Source organism: Loxodonta africana, chromosome 19, assembly GCF_030014295.1.
Source record: "Loxodonta africana isolate mLoxAfr1 chromosome 19, mLoxAfr1.hap2, whole genome shotgun sequence".
Lineage (NCBI taxonomy): Eukaryota > Metazoa > Chordata > Mammalia > Proboscidea > Elephantidae > Loxodonta > Loxodonta africana.
In genome coordinates, this window is record NC_087360.1 from 19,251,742 (window position 1) to 19,275,683 (window position 23,942).

General features: G+C 47.3%; 1 protein-coding gene across 17 annotated transcripts in view; it reads right to left on the reverse strand.

Annotated features, from left to right (window-relative positions):
* The window catches only part of SSH1 (slingshot protein phosphatase 1), an 88,308-nt gene that overhangs the window by 35,537 nt on the left and 28,829 nt on the right, over positions 1-23,942 (reverse strand). For 10 of the 17 annotated variants that reach the window (XM_064272317.1, XM_064272314.1, XM_064272313.1 and 7 more), the window contains exons 3-6: positions 15,044-15,187; positions 11,552-11,655; positions 5,374-5,438; positions 4,524-4,645 (exon numbers count right to left, since the gene is read on the reverse strand). In XM_064272317.1, coding sequence (XP_064128387.1) covers positions 4,524-4,645; positions 5,374-5,438; positions 11,552-11,655; positions 15,044-15,187 — 435 coding nt within the window. Of the gene's footprint in view, positions 1-4,523; positions 4,646-5,373; positions 5,439-11,430; positions 11,656-14,478; positions 14,795-15,043; positions 15,210-23,942 lie in introns of those variants that run through there. The other 7 variants (XM_064272316.1, XM_064272318.1, XM_064272315.1 and 4 more) reach the window with 6 other exon arrangements.

A 23,942-nucleotide genomic window follows, 5' to 3' on the forward strand; every position in this document is an offset into this window, starting at 1 on the left:
TCAGAGGTCAAGCTGCCCATGTGAAACCAGGACGGCATCCAAACTGCCTCCACTGGACACAGCGATGGGGAGGGGGCTGCTGAGGGTGCACACGGGGGTGTGGGTTCACGGAGGGCTTCCATGTACTGAGACCAGGGATGTGACCACAACAACTCTGTGAACTCCCTAGCATTCCCACAGTTGTTATTTTGACAGTTTCTAGTGGGTTGGGTTTAGCATTCCTTAGTGAATGTCATCATTAACTGCCGTTGAGTCGGCTCCGGCCTGGGAGGCCTTATGTATAACAGAACGAAACGTTGTTCTTGCCCTGTCCCCTCAGTGATTAAGAGGGCAATCTTTACAATGAAGGAGGGCCTGTGGGTTTATATACAAGGGAAGAAAGAAGGAACATGCAATTAGGGAAACTGAGTCCCTTTTAGAAGAAGAATGACCTCACAGGATGAAGTGAGGGTGGGGACAACTATAGGAGAAGAAACCAGGTTCCAAGGCCCTGGGGCCTGGACCACCAGGGAGAAAGAAGTCAGCTGGCTTGTGACAGGACTCAGGTCCAAGCAGAAGGCCTGTCACGAGGTCCCATTTGTGGAGGTCCCAACAGACTGCAAAACACTAACAAAGAGGACAGCTTCATATGCCCATGGCCACAAAACATTCCCACATCTGACACAAAAAAATAATCTCTAAAACGGAGCCCACAGCGTGGCTGCTCTGGTCTCCCAAGGTAGCAGGTGCAGACAGAAAACTCTGGAAGCAAACTCGTGGCCCTGCTGTGGGAGTCACCACTCCAATGCTCCTAGCTTCTATAACACGGTATTGGAGTCCCTCTCGCTGGAGCCCACTGACACCGCCCTTTGGGGGCAATGCTTATCTCTCTCTTGTTTTTTTTGGAATAGGGTAACAAAATCTCATGGCAGGAATTTAGAAAAACAAGCATATCATGCTCTCTGCAGGCTAAAGGCTTCTAGTGAGGACCAGGACTTTGTTTCCAAGCCAGGGGTGAATATGAGGGCCTGGCACTGGGTGGGTGAGAGCTGCAGAAGGTTGCCCAGTTCCCACTGCCCTGTAGTGCCCCGGCGCTCAGGCCTAATAGCAGGAAGGCCCCCTCAGCCCCCACTTGCCCTCGGTGACCCCTTGATTCCCCTCCTCTAACCATGGGGTTCTAGCACTGGCCTTGGGTGTGTGCCTGCAGCAGGCTGTGGCTCCGGCTCAGGGAGCTGAGGGGGGCGGCTGGCCTGGAAACAGAGTGTGCAGTGGGGGCAGGAGGAACATGGGGGGAGGGTGGGGAGTGGGACTCAAAGCCTAGGTGCAGAGGGGAGGAAAGGGAGGAAAGGGCCAAGGGAAGGGGACTTAAGAGTGCGTGGGAATGAGCACCCAGGCCTGCCGACTCAGCTGGCTGAAGAGTGAACCGGGGTACACATCTGAGTGTCTAACAAATACGTTCATGACTGTGAGACTGCAAGCTCTGTGAGAGCACAGGCCACCTCTGTCACGTTCCTGATGCAACCTAGCCCCTGGCAGGGTGCCCAGTAAACTGCAAGTGCTAGTAAGTACACACAGGACCCATCTATGAACGGATGAATCCACGAACAAGGAGGTATAGACGAGAGACCTCCGCTCAGTGTATCGGGAAAGGATGAGTAGTGGGTGGGTCTACACTGCAGAGCTACAGTACAAGACCCCAGTCTGAGTCCCAGCTCTGCTACTTGCTGAGATGCTCTTGGCTCAGTCACTTCAACCTCTCTGAGCTTGTTTCCTCATCTGTAAAACAGGAGTTAGGGGTACCCACCCCTAGGAAGAGCTGCTGGGTGGCACAAACAGTTAATGTACTCAGCTGCTCACGGGAAAAGCTGGAGGTTTGAGTCCCCCCACAGGTGCTCCTGAACAAAAGGCTGGGAGGTCTACTTCCAACGAATCAGCCACTGAAAGCCTTATGGAGCACGGTTCTGCTCCGACACATGTAGGGTAACCATGAGTCAGAATCGACAGCAAATGGTACAACTGGTACCCCCAGAGGGCAATTTAAGGATTAAATGAGATGTTTCTGAAGGCGTTCTGTAAACTATTCTGTGCTCCACAGCTTAAGCAACAGAGAAGACTGGAGGAGAGCAAGGCTTCTGTGAAACTCCTGAGGACAGGATGGAGCTGAGCACACTCTACAGGGAGGCAGATTTCACTTCAGGATCAGAGAGCACTGTCAGAAGGAACCATACAGGGTGAGGAAAGTTCCTGCCCCTGGAGGAATTCAGAAAGGCTGGATAATCATTTGAAGAACAAATATAATGGCGACAGTGTGAAATATTAAACGCCTCTTTACCTCATAACTGTAAGGAAAATGGCCAAAAAGGCAGGGCTCTGATCATTTCTGAAAGTATTGCCCAGTGATGTCCCCACAGGAAGGACCAAGTCCTGGGTAGAGCCCTAGATAAAGCAACAAGCTCTTGAGTCTCCATGTAGCTCTTTGGAGCTCACTTCCAAAGACATGTTATGCTACACATTCTTCCAGACCCTTCTAGATTTGCCAACCAGTCCAAGGCCACAGATTTCAGCACAAACCCCATCTCCCTCTGTGTACCACAGAGAAGTTTCTCATTTTGCTATCATCTACTGGAAACTAAAGTCATGAAAGAAGTATCTGCTTCTAGTTGAGTTCCTCGCCTTTGCATTCACTTATTTCTTACGAGCATGTGGTTACCAGCAGCCGGTCAGCTCTCTCACAGGAACAAGACAAGACCCCACAGTTACCATGCTGTTCACGGCCTCCGCGACATTTTTTTCTTCTATCAGTTCTGCCTGAAAGGTTCTTCATATATCTCCCTGCTCTGCTCCTACCCTGGAGCTTGCTTGCTTGTCCACTGGTCCTTTAAAACTCGGCCTGGGCACCACGTCCTTCAGGAAGCCCTTGGCACGACCTCTCCTGTGTTCCCACAAAGCCCCTCGCGTCTCTCCATCATTCAGCGTTATCACCCTAGACTCCAAGTACCTGGTGGTTATGGCTGTCTTCCTCACGCAGCCCATAGGCTCTCTGAGGTCAAGAACGATGTGTACTAGTGTTTCTTTGTTTATGTGGGCCAAGCCTATTGCCTCATACGCTGGGGAATGCAAATACATTGTTTGCTTAATGAATGAGTAGGCAAATGAACGATGAATAAAGGGAGTTTACTTGAATCTAGTTTTAACAAATCAAGGTTTTGCAATGATCTCACACACATTAATTTATCCTAGAAGAAACGAGCTGTTCACCCTCATTTCACACACATAATAGAGGCTATGATATAACTCACTTGGCCTCCAAACAGTTACTGGGAAACAAGCCTCCGTTAAAGCATCTGACAAAGGATCTGGTAACAAGTACTTGGAAATCTGTCTTAGTTATCTAGTGCTGCTATAAATGAAATACCATAAGTGGATGGCTTACAGCAAATTTTTATTTTCTCACAGTTAGGAGTCTAGAAGTCTGAGTTCTGGGTGCCGGCTCTAGGGGAAGTCTTTCTCTCTCTGTTGGCTCTGGGGCAAGGTCCTTGTCTCTTCAGTTTGTTCCTGATTCCTTGGAGATCTCCATGTGGCTTGGCATCTGTCTTCCCCATCTCCACTTCCTTAATCTGCTCCTTTTGTATTTCGTAAGAGACTGACTCAAGACCCACGCTAATTTGTCTCATTAACAGAACAAAGACAACCCATTCCCAAATGGGATTATAACTACAGGCATAGAGGTTAGGATTTATAGCACATATTTTTAGGGGACACAATTCAGTCCATAACAGAATCCATGGATTATCAATCCTGGATCAATTGCCTGATATGATGCCTACAAATCACATGTATTTAACGCTGTGTTAAATCTCCAATCACTGTGTAACTTTTCTAGCCTCTCAGTAGACTCTGAGCATCCTGAGGGCGGAGGCTGGGTCCACCACAGTGCCTGGCACACAAGAGTGGACTTGGTGGGCCCTCCTGTTCCTGGTGCCATGGTTACACCCTTCCATTTATCATTATGCCTCCCACCATCATCTTCCACAGGGATGGGACCATGGAGAACTTTTTCCAATAGCAACTCTTGTTCCCATCTGTTACGGACTGAATTGTGCCCCCGCAAATACATACTGAAGTCCTGGCCCCGTACCTGTGGATGGGATCCTGTTTGCAAACAGGGTTTATCTGCTTTATTAACGAGACCATACCAGAATAGGGTGGGATGTAAACATAATCACTTCTGAGTTATAAAAAAAAAAAGCAGAACAGACTCAGAGACACATACAGAGGGCAGACGCCATGTGAAGACAGACACACGGCCGATGCCTCCGTACGCCGAGGAACACCAAGGATTGCCAGCCGCTACTAGACTGAAATAGACAAAGAAGAACCTCTCCCCAGGGCCACACCCTGAATTCAGACTTCTAGCCACCTGAAATGTGAGAAAATAAATTTCCATTCTTTAAAGCCACCCACTTGTGGTATTTTTTATAACAGCAGCACTAGGTAACTAAGCCACCAGGCCAGAAGGGAGCTGCCTTCCCCATCAGACTCACCTTTCCTTACTGGAAAAGTCGACTCCCAGTAGGATGTTCTCCTCCGTGTCCTGGCGCCCGCTGCTGTACACCACCACCATGTACCGGACGCGGTCCGCCCAGGCACTCTCTAAGCGCACGGCCTAGACCGGGGAAAGACCTTCCATGGTCAGCCTTTCAAGGCTGTACCCCACATCCCTCGCCAAACCATGATGAAGTTTTCTTTTCTACCTTTCCCCCTGTGAGTTTAGGAATTAAGATGAAATTCTTGAGGGCGAGAGCCATGTCTCATTTAGATCCCCAGCACCAAGGACAGTGGCTGGTTCTGAGGGGCACTCGAAGTTTGGTAAGTGAGTGACCAAATGGAAAATTCTAACCTAACCCAGGCTAAAATCTGATACATTCTCTTATCAGCCCGTCTGGAAGCTATGCCACTGGCGTTTCAAATACCAGCGCAGTCACCCGCGGTAGACAGGTTGCAACAGGGCTTCCAGACTAAGACTAGGAAGAAAGACCTGGTGATCTATCTCCAAAAATAGGGCCTAAAAAACCCTGTGGCTCACAACAGAACATGGTCCCATCGCCAACAATCACGGTGATGGTGCAGGATTGGGCAACGCTTCGTTCTGTTATATGTAAGGGCACCGTGAGTCAGAGCCACCTCGGGGGCAACTAACATCCATGATGGAGAGACCTGATACATTCCTTCACCAGCCCTGTGGGTTAGTGATGAGCAAACGTGGCTTTGGCTTTTGTGAACAATTTGAGAGAATTCGTTTTGACATAAAAGCTTCCCTCCTCCCACTCACTGTTCACGAATGATTCCCGCCAAAGCTCCCAATTAAAACTTGCCCCTCTCATCTCTCCTTACCAGCTTGATTCTGTCTTCACAACGCAGGAGATTGATCATTACTTGAAGATGTTGGGGCAAGTCGCCTGTTGGACCAACAAAGAAAATGTTTAAAGCTCACCCATCTACTTCCCAGGCAAAAACCTATGCAAGGCGGACTTTTGAGGACCCGGGACAAGATTCAGAAGTGAAAAGTACTTTAGCTACGTCACCGGAGAAACATCACAAAAATGTACAATTTCCATTTCTTTTGGTCCACTCCTAACACCATGTAATATGGACGTGTGAGATGCAGCTTACTGTGTCGAGCTTTGAATAGTTGTTTTCATTTTCTGAAATTCTTGCAATATGGGTTTTTATACAAAATTTGGAAGATACAGACAAGCCTAGAGAAAAGCGTTATTTCATTCAAGCAAACCTGCCTTTTCAGCAAGAAGTAGAGACACTGCCCCGAGTAATGGATTTGTTAAGAGTGAGTCTGACAGGAGACCCTGGGTGCCACAAGTGGTTGAGTGCTCAACTACTAGCTGAAGGTTGGCAGTTCAAATCCACCCAGCGGTGCCTCAGAAGACAGGCCTGGCGATCTGCTTCCAAAAGGCCACAGCCTTGAAAATCCTGTGGAGCTGTTCTACTCTGCACATGCGGGGTCGCCATGAGTTGGAATCGACACAGTGGAACCCAACAACAACAGCCTGGGACTGGTGTCATGGACATCATTTTGCCTCTTTAAACTTTTCTGCATTTTTCCATAAGAGGAAGATATTTCTACAACCAGAGGAAAACAGTGGAAGGAAGATGCGGCGGCAGTCTGCTTCTGTAACGCTGTCCAGCGTTGGAAACCCTGCAGAGCAAACTCTACTCAGCGCTATAGGGGCGCTATGAGTCGGAATCTACTCGATGGCGGTGGGTTTTGGAGAGGGTTTGGGGGGAAACACGTTTAAATGACTCTATAGATAGCAGCTACAGGAACGCCCTTTTGGGTAGAAACAATCTATCATTTTTTCTTTTTTTTTTTTTTTGCTAAAAATTATGTACTTTTTGTTGTTGCTGTTGCTGTTATTTAAAAGAGGCGGTAATCCAGAGAGGCGGCTCTCGAACTTCTCTGAGCTGCCTCAAGAGGTGCCTCTGGGCTGCAGTGAGGGCAGGACAGTTCCTTACAGGGGGTGAGTCTCTGCGGCCAAGCGGGAGCGGACTAACTAAAGGGCCGGGTGTCCCAGCAGAGTGGCACGGCAGGTGTGCTCGTAGCGTTTTCAGCAGAGCAGCATCGTCAGTAAGCGGCACGGCAGGTGTGCTCCGCAGCGTTTTCAGCAGAGCGGCATCGTCAGGAAGCGGCACGGCAGGTGTGCTCCGCAGCGTTTTCAGCAGAGCGGCATCGTCAGTAAGCGGCACGGCAGGTGTGCTCCGCAGCGTTTTCAGCAGAGCGGCATCGTCAGGAAGCGGCACGGCAGGTGTGCTCCGCAGCGTTTTCAGCAGAGCGGCATCGTCAGGAAGCGGCACGGCAGGTGTGCTCCGCAGCGTTTTCAGCAGAGCGGCATCGTCAGGAAGCGGCACGGCAGGTGTGCTCCGCAGCGCTTTCAGCAGAGCGGCATCGTCAGGAAGCGGCACGGCAGGTGTGCTCCGCAGCGCTTTCAGCAGAGCGGCATCGTCAGGAAGCGGCACGGCAGGTGTGCTCCGCAGCGTTTTCAGCAGAGCGGCATCGTCAGGAAGCGGCACGGCAGGTGTGCTCCGCAGCGTTTTCAGCAGAGCGGCATCGTCAGGAAGCGGCACGGCAGGTGTGCTCCGTAGCGCTTTCAGCAGAGCGGCATCGTCAGGAAGCGGCACGGCAGGTGTGCTCCATAGCGTTTTCAGCAGAGCGGCATCGTCAGTAAGCGGCACGGCAGGTGTGCTCCGTAGCGCTTTCAGCAGAGCGGCATCGTCAGGAAGCGGCACGGCAGGTGTGCTCCGCAGCGCTTTCAGCAGAGTGTCATTGTCAGGAAGCGGCACGGCAGGTGTGCTCCGCAGCGTTTTTAACGGCTGACTTTTCTGGAGTAGATGACCAAGCCTTTCTTCTGCAGCACCTCTGGGTGGACATGAACCTCCAACCTTTCAGTGAGAAACTGAGTGAGTGAATCATCTGCACCACCCAAGGGCTATGACACTCGTGGGGTCGCGAGGAGGTAGAACTGAGTTCATGGCAACCGGTTTGGGGGCAGTGGTGGCTTGGTGGTAGAATTCCTGCTTTCCATGCAGGAGACCCAGGTTCAATTCCCCGCCAATACACCTCATGCGCAGCCACCACCTGTCTGTCAGCAGAGGCTTGTGTGTTGCTTTAATGCTGAACAGGTTTCTGCAGAGCTTCCAGGGTAAGACAGACTAGGAAGAAAGGCCTGGCAATCTACTTCCAAAAATCAGCCAAGGAAAACCCTACGGATCACAATGGTCCAATCCACATCCCGTCATGGGGATGGCATGGGACTGGGCGGCATTTCATTCTGTTGTGCATGAGGGTCAACTCAACTGGGCCCAAAAACCAAAAACCAAACCCACTGCTGTCGAGTCGATTCCGACTCATAGCGACCCTATAGGACAGAGTAGAACTGCCCCATAGAGTTTCCAAGGAGCGCCTGGTGGATTCGAACTGCTAACCTTTTGGTCAGCAGCCATAGCACTTAACCACTGTGCCACCAGGGTTTCCAACTCAACGGGACAGCAACTAACAATGACAATGTAACAGGTGTGGCTCTAATCCAGAGCTCTTTTCCTATCGTATACATTTTATTGAATGCCTGCATGGGTTTCTTTCTGAAGAGACGATTCAGCTGTAGAAATGCTGATCTAGAAGGTTTAAGGATTAGTTCACAGAAAATCTCTATCAAATACAATTTTGTGAAACACCCCCCAAAATAAAACTCTCTTTTGAAAAATTACCCTAGAGATCGTAATTAGAACCCCAGAAGGATCAATACTGCTATGCGCCCAAACTCTCCGAAAGGAAATGTCGTGTTTGCTCCTCTTATAAAAGTATCTTTTCCCTCAAATTCTCGTAAAAAGACCAGACTTAATAGTCTGACTGAGACTAGAGGGACCCTGGAGGTCATGGTCTGCAGACCTTCTGTTAGCCCAAGACTGGAACCATTCCCAAAGCCAACTCTTCAGACAGGGATTGGACTGGACTATGGGGTAGAAAATGATACTGGTGAGGAGTGAGCTTCTTGGCTCAAGTAGACACATGGGACTATGTAGGCAGCTCCTGTCTGGAAGGGAGATGAGAAGGCAGAGGGGGACAGGAGCTGGATGAATGGACATGGGAATACAGGGTGAAGAGGAGGAGTGTGTTGTCTCATTAGGGGGAGAACAACTAGTAGTACATAGCATGGTATATACAAATTTTTGTATGGGAGACTGACTTGATTTGTAAACTTTCACCTAAAGTACAATTAAAAAAAAGTGTCTTTTTCATTTTAAGGCAGCATGATTGGAATCAGGTCATCAGAAACTCTGTATCTTATCTGTTCTCTCCAGTGATAGGATTCCAGTATAAAACACCGTACACTGGCACCACGTTCAGTCAGGAACACTTTGGAAACAGTGGTTCACAATCGAAGAAGGACATGAGCTTGCCACCCCCATTCCCACACCTAAACGGCACCCTTGCCTGCTGTGTAACCAGCCCCAGGGTGGCACACCACACCCTGGGTTGGCTCTTACCTGCCACCATTCCACCTCAGGTCATAGGACTGCTCAGGTGAAAGCAAAAACAAACTCCTTGTCTGATAAATGCTGAAATGAAATGGACATTTTCCACACAGACTTCCTTCTGTGGGATTGTTGGCTGAGGTGTGGAACTGCTCACACACAGGAATCCCAGCCCGTCTCGTGTCCACACCAGGCTCTGTAGCTGCGGTCACTCAGCACGGACATGCAGGGCCGCATGGTGCCTTCCCCAGGGTCGCTGACTGCCACACTCGGACAGGTGGCGGCCTTGACCCTCCCAAGCTCGCCCCGTCCACGTGTCAAGGGCACAGAGCCAATCAGCCGGTGCTTTCCTCCTCCTCTCTGGCACATTCCAGAGATATACTGTTGTTGTCAGGTGCTGTCGAGTTGATTCCACTCACAGTGACCCTACAGGACAGAGCAGAACTACCCCCTAGGGTTTCCAAGAAGCAGCTGGTGGATTTGAACTGCTGACCTTTTTGGTTAGCAGCCGAGCTCTTAGCCACTGTGCCACTAGGGTTCCTCCAGAGATACAGGAACCGGCTTTACAAAGGATTTTTACAAAGTGGTTTTGCACTTCTTCAAGCTCACACTCACTAAGAAATAGCCTTTGAAAATGAACAAGAATGACGACACATTGTGAAAAATGTAACCAGTGTCACTGAGTAATTTGTGTAGAAATTGTTAAATGGGAACCTAATTTGCTGTGTAAACTTTTACCTTAAACACAGTAAAAAAATATTAAAAAGAAAACATCCTTTGAATTAAAGGACGGAGACCTGTCATACCTAGTGAACGCCGAGCGCCGCTTCGTTGTATGTGTTACGGCTAAGACCTGGAAGATGGCTACATTTCCAACAGGGCAGAGCCATTAAGAAACTCAAGAATGAAGGCTGTGTTTATAGTGTTACTGTCCTAGGAGTCGCCGTAGTAATAATTATAGCTACCACACACTGAGTACCTATTATGAGATACGCAAATCATATACATAATTCTTAATTTCTCTAAAACCGTGTGAGGTACTAGTACTGGAAGCCCATTTTAAAGGTCAGGAAACTAAGGCTAATGAGCAGTTGGAGAGTTGACCTCGCCTGCTTAGTTAAGTTGTAGAACTGGGATCAGAAGCCAGGTCTGTCCTAACTGCTACCAAGCAAATACTCTTTTCACAAACCATCTGCCTCCTGAGGCAGGAGGAGAATTTCTTAGCTTCAAACAGACTTAAGTCTTGATTAATTACAAATATCAGTCTGTGAAGATATTGACTGCCTTGTCGCTATTCTAATTTTATTTTTATATTATTATTGTACTTTAGATGAAGGTTTACTGAATAAACTAGCTTCTCATTAAACAATGAGTACACATATTGTTTTGTGACATTGGTTACCAACCCCATGACACGTCAACACTCTCCCCTTCTCGACCTCTGGTTCCCTATTACCTGTAACACATGAAATTCTAACCTATGCACTCAGATCCGAAATGAGGTTGGACGACTTGAGATTAAGCAAAGCGATTACAGGTGGCAAGAAAGCGGGCCCCTACTGTTAGCTGGCTTCGCCTGTGGTTGTCCTCCAAGTCCAAGCCCTTCCAGCTCTCAGACATTCAACATTCAAAACGTGCAGCCCTTCCCTCCCTCGACAGGCTGTGGCCTTTTACAAAGATTCACTTGTATGCAAATGTTTTTTGAACTCCTCTTTTCCAGTTGCCTTCAGTTTCAGAGCCAAGCCACCTAAGAAAACCAGTCCTATTACTTCAAAGGTATTTCTAATTTGTTTGCTTTTTGACCTAAACTAATACTCAGTTTAGTACTTTTCATTACTTTTATCCACTTCCAAAAACCAAATCTTCCACCACAGTGGATGCTTTTAGAGTGTCTGTCAAAGGCCCTTAAAGGAATTCCTCAAGTGGGAGTTTTCCAAGTGCTCAGGGAAATGAGAGCATCCCCGGACTAGGTATATAGCACCCCTGGGTGGTCATCTTCAAAGGGCCCAAAAACCTAAAAACTAAACCTGTTGCTGTTGAGTCGATTCTGATTCACGGCTACCCTATCAGACAGATTGGAACTGCCCAATAGGATTGCCAAGGATCAGCTGGTAGATTCGAACTGCCGACCTTTTGGTTAGCAGCTGAGCTCTTAACCACTGCACCATCAGGGCTCCTTTAAGGGGACAGCCTGTGGCTGTAACGTGTTCTGGTGCCTTCGTTAAAAAGTCAGAACTTAACTTAAAATCTGCAGTCAAGGGACACAATGAGTGTAGGAAATCTTTACACCCAAACAGGACACTGCTGGCCACCTTATTCTCATGCAGACACACCCGGTTCAAAAGGCTCACTAGCTCCCAATACCACCTGGAAGAGCCTCTACCTGCCCCAGTCATGACAAACCTGGATTCCACTCGTTCTCTGGCCTTGAAAACTAGCAAGTTGCTCACCACCAATAGTGGAAGGATCCTCCGCTGCACAGAAAGTTAGTTCCGATTTAAGCATATCAACCGAGAGCCATCACCTGCATGCTTGTGGGGGTGCTGAAGACTCCGCGGGCCTTGAGGGCTGCTTCCCTGCTGTAAGAAGAGGGCTGCTCCTTTCACCATGAAAAAGCTCTCACTTAAGCTGGGAAGAACAAAACCAGAGCACGGTTAGTCTGGAATTCAGGGAGCAAGATGGACAAAGACATGCTACAAAGGAAAAGCCTGAGAGGGGACAAATGGCATGGAAAATGCAAACGGAATGAAATTGGTTTTAATAAAACTTCACGTCGTACAAAACCTTTGCTAAAAGCTTGCTGCTGCAGAGCGTGTATGATGAGATAAGGTTGTCGGGTGCCGTTGGGGCGATTTTGACTCATAGCCACCCTATGTGACAAAGTAGAACTGCCCCGTAGGGTTTTCTTGGCTGTAATCTTTACAGGAGCTGACTGCCAGATTTTTCTCCTGCAGGGCCACTGGGAGGTTCGAACTGCCAACCTTTTGGTTACCAGCCAAGTGCTTAAACACCCAAAGTTCCTTCTGGGTTCTACCCACCCAACATGATCCTGCAAAAGGAGCTCACTGTGATCCGGCCTCTTCCAAAAACAGAGAACAGTTCTCTGGTTGGGCGACGGTGAGCCGCTTTGTGAATTTTTCACACTCTTGCTGCTGATCTTTGTTTCCAACTCCCTGACTTTTTGTCTGTTATTAAACTCGTACAAAGCGCTCAGAATAGTGCTTGGCATGTAATTCTTTTTAAAAAAAAAAATAATAATTTACTTTGTTTTTGTAGTTGTTGAAAACATACACATCAGGACATACACCGATTCAACAATTTCTACATGTGCCATTCAGTGACATCGATCACACTCTTCAAGTTGTCCAGCCATTCTCACCCACCTTTTCCAAATTATTCCTCTATCACTGATATAAACTCACTACCCGCTAAGTTTCCTATCTAACCTTTCGAGCTGCTGTTGTCAATTTGGCCCCATATGGATAGTTCTTTAGAAAAGCACAATGCTCAAGGTAGATGCTCTTTACTAATTAAGCTAAACTATGCCTTGGTTTAAAGAAGACTTTGGGAGACATTTCTGGTTTCAGGTTTAACGATTATCTCAGGGCAATTGATCTGGGGATTCTTCCAGGCTCAGTGGCTCCGGAAAGTCCCTGACTTTTAGCAACTTCATTGCTTCTTGGTGCCTTTCCTTGATGAAATACAAGGGAGGTGAAATGACATTTTTACTCTTTGTTTGCATGTTAAAGAAAGCTACTGCCCTGTGATTTAACTTAGTCATAGTGGCTCTGTCCTCTATTCCTGCAGAAAATTGAAAGCTGGCCCAATGAATCTCTCAGTGAAATGAATCTTTGGTGTTTGCTATTTTAACTAGTAATACCATCTACATGCAACCTATCATATTTTTAAAATTATAATTAAAAAAATGTTCACTTTCATGATTTGTCTATGAAGAAAAAAACTTTGGCTTATGCAGAAATTTAGATGGTATAAAAAGAGAAATCTTCGGCTCTTAATGACTACCAATTGTTAAAAAATGCTATTATCTCTAAACATTACCCACACGATACACCAAAATGTTAACAGTGATTCTTTGGGGTTGAACTACCTCCAATTATTTTCTTTCTACTACTTAGTATTCCCCAAGTATTCTATACTGAGCAAATATTAACTTTCTTAGATGACTATTTTTGATTTTCCAAGAAAGCACATACTATACTTTACAATGGCATAAAGTACAGTAAAAAATATTTTTATTTTTACTAATTTTACAGAAGATCACAGTTCAAATTATGGGGAACTAACTCCCTCTTGAGCAACCATGCAATATACAAATGATTTGAGGGGAAAATCTCTAAGAAAGAGAAGTCTCTTTTTTTGTAAAACAGAACTCTGGACTTAAGCAAATAAAATCCCACCAAAAATACAAAGGTGTTTGCTGTGCTATCAAAACCAAACAAGATCACCTATGTCCCAGACATCTAAAATTAGTAAACATCTAATCCTGGAATAAGAAACTCAGCTAAATCTACAAGTGCACTTCAGGTACTAGGAAAACACACCACAGAACTAGCATTTAATGTAGCCGAATCAGGAAAACTGTGATCTTCTACAATATGAGGTCCACAATAAAATCTGCTCAGTTGTCTGGCTGAATTCTTATGCTACCCATAGTGACTGTTCAAATGCTAAATGATAAGGCTTAGTTTGACTTCTCTTGTTCAGGCCTCTGAGTGACAGACAACTGGTCTTGCCTGATAATGCTAAGACTTCACATCTGTAGAGCACTCCCTCATCTACTGTCTCCAACCTGCTGCCAAACTACTCTGTTCACACTGTCCTGTGCCATCGAGTTGATCTCAACTCATAGCAACCCCACGTGACAGAGCAGAACTGCCCCATGGGGTTTCCTAGGCTGTAATCTTTATAGGAAGGAGCCCTGGTGGCATACTGGTTAAGTGCTCAGCTGCTAACCAAAAGGTCCGCGGTTCAAACCCATCAGCTGTTCAGTAGGAGAAAGACGCAGCAGACTGTTTCCATAAAGATTACAGCTTTGGAAACCCTATGGGGCAGTTCTACTGTGTCCTACAGGGTCGCTGTGAGTCAGGTTTGGTTTTTCTGGTTTAATCTTTACGGGAGCAGACAGCCAGGTCTTTTCTCCTGTGGAGAGGCTGATGGGTTTGAACCGCCAGCCTTTGGGTTAGCCACTTAACCACTGAACCACCGGGGCTCCTACCACTCTATGACAGCTGTATATTTGTGCTGCAAATCTCAAGGGCTGAGGAGCTCAGGATTATAAACAATGAAAGAAACGAGAAGCACCCTTTTTTGCAGTCTCACCCTTGCTCAGGGGAAGCAAAAAGCTCTTTAGCACCCACTTGGCCAGTCCAAGATCCAGACTGTCTCCTTTCAACAGGCTGCTGAATCGCCTAACACCTTTCCCTTCCATACCTCGAAAATGTCAGCCTCTCCTTCCTTCAGATTTGACAACCAAGTTGGTTTTCAGAATTCTTCTGTTTTAGACACAGATTAAACAAACAAAAAAAACCTGCTGCTGTTGAGTCGACTCCTATAGAACAGGGTGGAACTGCCCCATAAGGGTGGAATCGAAATGCCGACCTTTTGGTTAGCAGCTGTAGCTCTTAACCACTGTGCCACCAGGGCTCCAGACACAAGATTACTATTTATGCTCATCAAAACTTGAAAGAGCTACCCAAGGGACTCCAAAATCCGTAAAATTTAAAATCAACAATCCATTCGTCGAAGCAGCTGGGGAAATCCTTCCAAGGCGCAACATCAGCCTCTTTTGTTCATGAGTTAAAAAAAAAAAAAAGGTGGGGGGGGGGAGCCCATAGTGACCAGAAACCCAAGCGCTCTGGAAACAGCCAACCACTAACAGTGGCTTTTCCCTTGGAAATCACAGGCAAAAATTTCCCCTCGGTGTCCCTTACGTTTCCTTTGGAAAAAAAAGGAACAATGTGAAAGAGGAGGCAAGTTTTATCCCACGATCACTTACAAGGCCAGTTGTTCCTCAGTGTCCCCGGGGCTGATAAGAATCAGTGCCTTCACCCCTACATATGAAGTCAGGGGGACTGTATTGATCAGGGCCCTGGAGCACCTTGCCTCTGTTCTCCTCATGACGGCCGATAACAGGCGTTTACTGTAAAGAGCAAGAGTCCGAGCTGCAGGGAAGCCCAGAAAACACATTAACCAAAGCTGTGTGAGGTCAGCCTGCGCCCTGGGAATACAGTAAGCGGATACGGTGGGGGGACAGCCACACAAGACGACTCCTGGGGATGAGATTCATGGGGCGGGGAGGGGGGATGCTGAGCAGGAGGCCACAGAACACAGTCACAGGACTTATGAAAACAAGATGCAGAGATTCTTGGTGACCCTGTTTTCCGTCTTCAGGACTGAGTTCACCACAGGCCCAGCTCCCGACGTGCCCTCTGGGCGGCTGACTCAAACACTGCTTCCCACTGCCAGGACGTCATGCGGTTCCCTACGTCAGGACCCCGATTCATCAGTCTCAAAACTCCTCGCTGGGGCAGCCCTTTAAAAACCCATGTTGGTGATGACACACACACTTTGTTCCATGTGGCAGATCTTAGGCAGTCAGGGCAAGGAAATACAAACCACCCTCCCAGCTATAGAAAAGCCAGCCTTCCCACAAAGGATTTTAGCCTCTTAAAAAGAGAGTGACTAAAGTTACAGAAAGGCGGCTGGGTGATGCAAAAAGTTAAGCACTCAACTACAAGCTGAAAGGTTAGTGGCTCGAACCCCCCGTCCTGCCGAGGCACTTTGAAAGCCACATGTGGCAATCTGCTTCTGCAAGAAAACCCAATGGAGCTGTACTACACTGCAGATGTGGCGTCACCATGAGTCTGAACCGACTCGATGGCAACTAACGACTAAGTTACCGAAGATCAGGCCTAACTGGTAACACCAAACCCACTGCCACTGAGGCAGTTCCCACTCACACGACCCCATGCGTTACAGAGGAGAGCTGGGCTCCATCAGGTTTTCTTGGCAGTAATCTTTATGGAACGAGACTGCCAGGCCTTTCTTCCATGGCACCGCCAGGTGAGTTCAAACTGCCAACCTTTCAGTCAGTGGTTAGGCGTAGACTGTTTGTGCCACCCAGAGACCTTTTTAAGGTCAGACCCAGAGGGGAAAAAAATTGAAGTGTTTTTCTCTATCACTTTAAGACAAATCTTGATGAAGGATTAAAAAAAAGGTTTAGCGGTGGCCCTCCTACCCCGTTCTATCCTCCATGCTTTTATCTCCACAATACAAATATGTTTTCAGACACTGGTTACTGCCATTTTAGAAGATCACCCAAGATTAAAGTTTCTACAAAGCATTGAAGACAGATAAAAACCTCAATCAGTACTCCTCACAAAACCCCAACCCTCAGGATATAAACAGCCAGGGTCGCCCAGAAACCGGTACACGGTAGGAAAACAGAAATCAGCGGTGGTGATACATACTAATCTGGGCTGGAAACCTCTGAACAGCAGAAGTCCTGAGCTGGCTGCAGGGAGACGCAGGAAGTCAGTGAAATAAAAAAGGTTCACGGCTGCTGCGTCCACAACCTTACCGCTACCTCTAGCTGCCCCTGGCGCCCCGGCCCTCCATTCCCGGCGGGCAACAGGAGAGGCCAGGAGATGGCTGGCGGGTCCTGCGGCGAGGATCAGGGAAGTCCCTCGTCAGATGATGTTTCCACCCAGAGCAAATGGCTCTTGTGGAACTCTTGTCTTCCCCTGATATTTTGGCTTAAAAAGGCCCTTGTCCCGGCACATCCTGATGAAAGAAGGCCATTCAGAGGGAGCAAAACAGCTGAAGTTCCCTAACCACTCACTCCTACGGGCTTTCCTGTGGGCTTAGGGACAAGCCATGGGGTGTGGATTAGGGGCTGTAAGGACACACAGCTGGCCAACAAGGAGCAAACCCCAAGCCACGAGGTGCCCGTTCGTTAACATCGATACGTTGAAGGATTTTTCTTTCTTTCAAACCACCCTCCCTTTACTCAACAGTGACACAGTGACACGGGCAGCTGCCACAATTAGCTCTTCCGCCTTTTCAAAGCACTTTTACATTCTGAAAATTCTTCGGTCATGTTAATAGCCATCTGAGGAGGCAAATCAGACATTCCAGGTAGAGATAACCATAGGTGCCAAATGAGGTGCTTTGAGAGATGCCAATGCTGGGGCAGCCCAGGCTGCAAAGGGAAAGCAGGCCCAGCTTCCAAAGGGCTCGGGACGTGATCCCAAAAGCCACTCGGACAGAGCCAGATGAGCACCACCTGTGTTTTTAATGCTGCTTTCAGCCCAGATGTGAAATAAATTAAGGACGCCTCATCTCCATAATGCAAAGCAGAATCGAATAAGCACCCTAGGAGAGAAACCCTGCTGGAGTTTAGAAGAGGGAAGAGAGGGCACCTCAGGATTCTGGAACATACCATGAAGGAGGCAGCCCTGAGTAGGCATTTCTGGAAAAGCCTTGTCTGGAAGCTTCCCCAGCTCCCAACAAATCAATTCATCCTCACAAAAGGATTAAATAAGACGCGTACTACAATTATTCTTATCTTGCAATTGGGAAACGACAGGTTCACATCTTTAGAGGAGACTAGACCAATGCCTGCCTGTCCCAAGGCCACGTTCCTAAGCCCCAGAACGCTGTTTCTACTTGTCCAGAGTGAGTATCAGAACGCTCATCCGGCGGCCCCCCTGCCTGTGGGGCCCCGACGGCTAGCTGCAGTGCAGCCGCTTGGGTTCCACCAAAGCGTGTGTCACTGCGGGGTCAGGATACGGACCCCGTCTTCAGGCCTTCTTCCCAAACTCAAACGCACTGTGCATGGGGAGGGGCAGGGAGGCGCAATTCAGGAAACTAGAACGTGAGGAAGAGGAGACTTGCCGTCAGACTGTTCCCAACAGCCCAAGGGGCAATCCAAAGGGTTGGGGGACCTGCAGTAATTACCCTAACCACCGCCACCACTGCACTTACGGGGCAGGGCACTATTAGATCCTTGGGGATTGAATGGGGATTGGAGGAGGAGCTCGTGAGCCACGCGGCCACGCGGGCCAAGAAGCTGCTTTCCAGGCAGGTTTCTCGTCATCAGGACTATCATTTATGGAACAAACCCACCAGCCGCTCCAAGGGAGAAAGATGTGGCAGTCTCCTCCCATAAAGATTACGGCCTTGGAAACCCTATGGGGCAGTTCTACTCTGCCTTAGAGGATCGCTGTCTAAGTTATCTAGTGCTGCTATAACAGAAATACCACAAGTAGATGGCTTTAACAAACTTATTCTCTCACAGTTTAGGAGGCTTGAAAGTACGAATTCAGAGCACCAACTCCAGGGGAAGTATTTCTCTCCTGTTGGCTCTGTGGGAAGGTCCTTGTCATCAACCTTTCCCTGGTCTAGGAGCTTCTCAGTACAGGGACCCAGGTCCAAAGGGTGGGTTCTGCTCCTGGCTCTTCTTGCTTGATGGTAATGAGGTCCCTCTTCTCTCTGCTCACGCTCACTTCCTTCTTTTATATCTCAAAACACGATGACTCAAGATACAACCTAGTCCTATAGATTGTGTGCTATCTCATTAAGACCGTAGAGGTTAGGAGTTATGACCAAAAAAAAAAAAAAACAAACAACCAAACCCAGCGCTGTTAAGTCGATTTCGACTCATAGCGACCCTATAGGACAGAGCGGAACTGCCCCACAGAGTTTCGAAGGGGCGCCTGGTGTATTCAAACTGCCAACACTTTGGTCAGCAGCCATAGCACTTAACCACTATGCCACCAGGGTTTCCAGGAGTTATGATACATAAGATAATTACATCAGATCATAAAACGAAGGTCAACCACACGATACTGGGAACCACGGCATAGCCAAATTGATACACATTTTGGGGGGACACAATTCAATCCATAACATTCCACCTTTTGCCCCCTACCCAATTCATGTCCTTGCCACATGTAAAACACTGTCACTCCATCATATCATTCCAAAAGTCTTCAATCAACTCCAAGTCCAAATTCCATCCTGGGGCAGAATTCTTCTTCATTTGTGAAATCTACTACAAGTTATCTGCTTTCAGAGAACAATGGTGCAAGGTAGATATTTCCATTACAAATGGGACAAATTGGACAGAAAAAAGGAATAAAGGGCATCAAACAAGTAAAAAACCCAGCAGAACAATTTACATTAGATCCCAAGGCTTGAAAAATAATCCTAAGACCATTTAGGCAATGGACCTGTCCTCCAGACTCTGGGTGTTGACCACACTCTCTGGATTCTGGAGGCCCCTTGGCCGTGGGCTTCAGCTCCGCCTTCCAAGCCCACTGGGACAACAGCTCTGTTCCCTTGGATTTGGGCAGTCCCATTCTCCTACTCTGTCTGAGTGGCAACCCTACCCCCCGGCCCTGGCAGGCCCCATTCTTCTGCCCTTTGGGCATGGCAGCCCCACTCCCCTCAGCTTCAGGCAGTGGATCCAGCTCCACCCCACTGGCACCTGTGAAAGGCAGCCCCATATTCCAGAACTGAGCTGATGAGGATCTGACTCCTTGAAACCTAAGAGGCTGTGGCCCCACCCTTTGAAATCTCAGAGGTCATGGCCCCATTCTTTGAGACTGAGGCAGCTCTGCTTGCTGTGCTCCTTGTCTCTTCCATTTCTGCTTCCTGGCTCCTTGGACTCTTGGCCCCTCAGGCTGGCCCGACCTCTTTCCTGCTCAGGCAGGTGTTACAAAGCTCTTTAGCTCTACCAATAAATTTGGAGGCATCCCAGTCCACCCGTAAGCCTCGGCCTGAAGGCACTTAGCTCTCTTGCTCTGTGGGTCAGCTCCTGCACTGTCTCACACTGGTCTCCTGGTTCTGCTACTGCTGTTTCTCTGCTGCTGCTTCTCATCGACTGCGCCGTCTCCAGTGTTACAGCTCTGCAGACCTCCTTCTGAGCCCTCACCAGAATTGCCTTTGGTGTCCATGATTTCCCCACAAGTCTCTTCAAGGCAATCTAGGCTTTTACTGTTGGGCACTTTAAAACTCTACCAGTATCTACCCATTAATTCCAAAATCACTTCCACATTGTAGACATCTGTTAGAGCAGCACCCCACTCTCATTACCAAATTCTGTTTTAGTTATCTAGTCCTACTATAACAGAAATACAAGTGGATGGCTTTAACAAACAGAAATTTATTCCAAAGTTCAGGAGGCTAGAAGTATGAATTCAGGGCACCAGCTCCAGAGGAAGAATTTCTCTTTCTGTCAGTTCTGGGGGAAGATCCTTGTCACGAATCTTCCCCTGGTGTAGGAGCTTCTCAGTGCAGGGACCCTGGGTCCAAATGATGTGCTCCATTCCTGGCTCTTCTGTGTGATGGTAATGAGGACCCTCTCCTCTCTGCTGGCTTCTTTCTTTCATATCTCCAAAGACACTGACTCAAGATACAACCTAATCCTGTAGCTGAGTCCTGCCTCATTAACATAAATACCTCATTAACATCACAGAAATTATGATTTACAACAGATAGGATAATTACATCAGATTACAAAACGTAGGACAACCACACAATACTGGGAGTCATGGCCTAGCCAAGTTGACCCACATTTCTGGGGAACACAATTCAATTCACAACAGTTGCTATGGTTTTGGTTTTTGGTTGACGATGTGGCAGAGACTGTAGGAGGCTCTTAGCTATTCCCACACTATCTAATTTCCACAGCTCTGCAATTCAGTATTATTTTCTTCATACCACAAATGAAGGAAGCTGGTCAAAGTCTGTGATATAGGATCTCCAGGGACAGCCAGGGCAACCACGTTCTTTGGTGATCAAACTCCTGAAGTGACTCTACTGCACATCAAAGTTTAATTAAAAAACGCTGCCTGGGAACCCATATTTCTGGGTTCTAACTATGTTCTATCATATGTATGCTCTGATACTAACTTACAGGGTTCTATTCATTCATTCAAATATCCCAATGTTTGCGGAGTACAGCGCTAAGCCAGGTCTTCCCAATCATCGATAAGGGCAAAGACAACTACCCTCTTTAAAAGACGGCTGTACATCTGGATGTGTGCCGTGCCACTTAGAAACACAATTCCTTGAAGAACAAGAAATAGTAGATATAAAAACATCACGTTACAGAATATTATGCTAAAGCCTCTGATTTTCAACTCTGCCTATACATCCAAATGACCAGTGAAACTTCTAAAACATATGCACGCCCAAGGTTCAAACCAATGAGATTCTAATTTGGAAAGTCTGTACCACTTTTTAAAAAGTTCCAGAGGCAGCTACCACTACTGAATGTTTGGATCAAAGATTCTACAGAAAAATCCTAGTTAAAAGGGGAAAAATGTAGAACAGAATTTCAAATTCTTATCGAATCCAGACTTTCTGGAGCCATTAAGGCTGGGTGAACCCCCAAAACTGCTGCCCTGATATAATCTTTTAACCTTAAACAAAAATACCGCCTCAAGTATTCTTCAAACCAAATTTTAATAGTAAATACTGTCTGCTTGGAGCACTGTGTTTTTTTGTTTTTTTAATTTTTATTGTGCTTTAAGTGAAAGTTTACAAATCAAGTCAGTCTCTCACACAAAAACTTACATACACCTTGCTACGTACTTCCAATTGCTATCCCCCTAATGAGACAGCCCGCTCCCTCCCTCCACTCTCTCTTCTCGTGTCCATTTCACCAGCTTCTAACCCCTTCTACCCTCTCATCTCCCCTCCAGGCAGGAGATGCCAACACTGTCTCAAGTGTCTACCTGATCCAAACAGCTCACTCCTCACCAGCATCCCTCTACACTGTGTTATTTTAAAGAACTATCTATACCAAACCCTTGCCACTGAGTCAGTTCCAACTCACAGCGACCCTATAGGACAGAGTAGAACTGTCCCACAGAGTTTCCAAGGAGTGGCTGGTGGATTCAAACTGCCAACCTTTCGGCTGGCAGCCAATGGGATCCAATTGACAACGGCAACTTGAAGGACTAGACAGGAGCCTTAGGGGACAGCAAGTTTAGGTTAATGAGGGAGGAACAATTTAGAAAAGGAGGGTGAGGACAGCTGCACAACTTGAAGAACGTAATCAACGTCACTGAATTGTACGTGTAGAAACTGCTGAACTGGTGTATGTTCTGCTGTGTATATTCTCAACAACAACAACAAGTTCCACAGGTACTTCTGGCACACAGGCAGGATTCAGAACCCCAGAACTTAATAATAGAAGATTACAAAGAAAGCTGGCTTCCCTACAGGTTTCATAAAAATGCCTGACATACGGTTGTTGTACAATAAATGTTTTCTGCTGGTGAGAGACATCACCAGGAAAAAACACCAAGGTTCTCTCAGAAGGGGACTCACACAACTAGGTACAATGAAGGGAGGTCATGCTAGGGGTCAGAGAACAAAATAATAGCCTCCTATGGAAGCAGCAAAACAGAAGTTAGCTGATAACTGCATTTGCCCATCTACTAGCAAATCCTTCAGAGTCACAAGCCTTCCTGCCCTTTGAAAGACGCTCTGCTCTGCATCTCGATTATATGAGGTGATAACAGTAACAACAACAAAAGACCAGACCTTTGATAAGCTTTGCTGTTGACAAAGCATTCGGGAAAAGTCTGACTCAACTTGACCTTCATGAAACTCTGGGAGGCAGACAGCTGGCATTATTATACTCATTTTACAGATGAGGAACTGGGAAGTTATTTCAGGGGTATGATTTTAGGATTTCTGACACTACATCTCACACACACACAAAAAAAGAGAATACGAGCCTACAGCATAGGCCTTAAAACCAAAACCAGTGGCCGTAGAGTCAACCCCAACTCATGGCAACCCATGTGTGTCACAGGAGAACTGTGCTCCATACGGTGTTCAGTGGCTGATTTTTCCTAAGTAGGCCACTGGGTCTTTCTTCTGAGGTGCCTCTGGGTGGACTCAAACCTCCAACCTTTTGGTTAGCAGCCAAGCACATTAACTTTTTGGACCACCCAGGGAGTCCACAAGCCCTAAAAAGGGTCCCACATTGACTGGACTGGCTGCAACGAATCGAATTACTTTTACAGGGATAAAATTAACCCTTGATTGTACTCAGCTCTACACGGTGATTATGAAGGGACTGGTGCTCATCAGGGGCCTTGGTGGTAATTCCAGAAAAAACAGAAACTAATGTGAAGTTGTCACCACTGAAAGGACTGGTGCTAACAAGAACCCCAAAGAGGTTCCATTAATTCAGTCTGGTTTAATAAGTGTTTGCTCAGTCTCTATGGTGCCTGGTCACTGCTAAGGAATTAGAAATGGAAGAGACTGGTTCTTCCCCTGGAGTAACGTTACAACCAGTGGGTCAGATAGGCACCAAACCAAACCAAACCCAGTGCCATTGAGTCGAATCCGACTCATAGCGACCCTACAGGACAGAGTAGAACTGCCCCGTAGAGTTTCCAAGGAGCGCCTGGTGGATTTGAACCACCGACCCTTTGGTTAGCAGCCGTAGCACTTAACCACTACGCCACCAGGGTTTCCCAGACAGGGACAGGACAGGGAATTCAGTAAGTGCAGAAAGTTCCACAGTGGAAGAATCTGTAGGATGCTGCAGACACACACGGGAGGGACACCAAGCCCAAGGGTCTCCCTGGAAAAAACGGCACCAACAAAGCCTCGAAGGCTCAGTAAGGAAAGAAAAGGGAAATAGAAAGGAAGGGAGATTACAGTCCATGTACTCTACAGTGAGCACAGGAGGACTTGGTCTCTGCTGTAAAAGACCCCACTGCGATTTAGAAATGTCTATTCTGGTTTGTAAGTCAGTTTCTTGTAAGTTTGGTTAGCATAAGTTGGTCCCTCGGGACATGATCATCTCTGAGTGAACTAATCGTAATAACTTCAAGCTTCGGAACATCCCAAGCTGAGAACCAGAC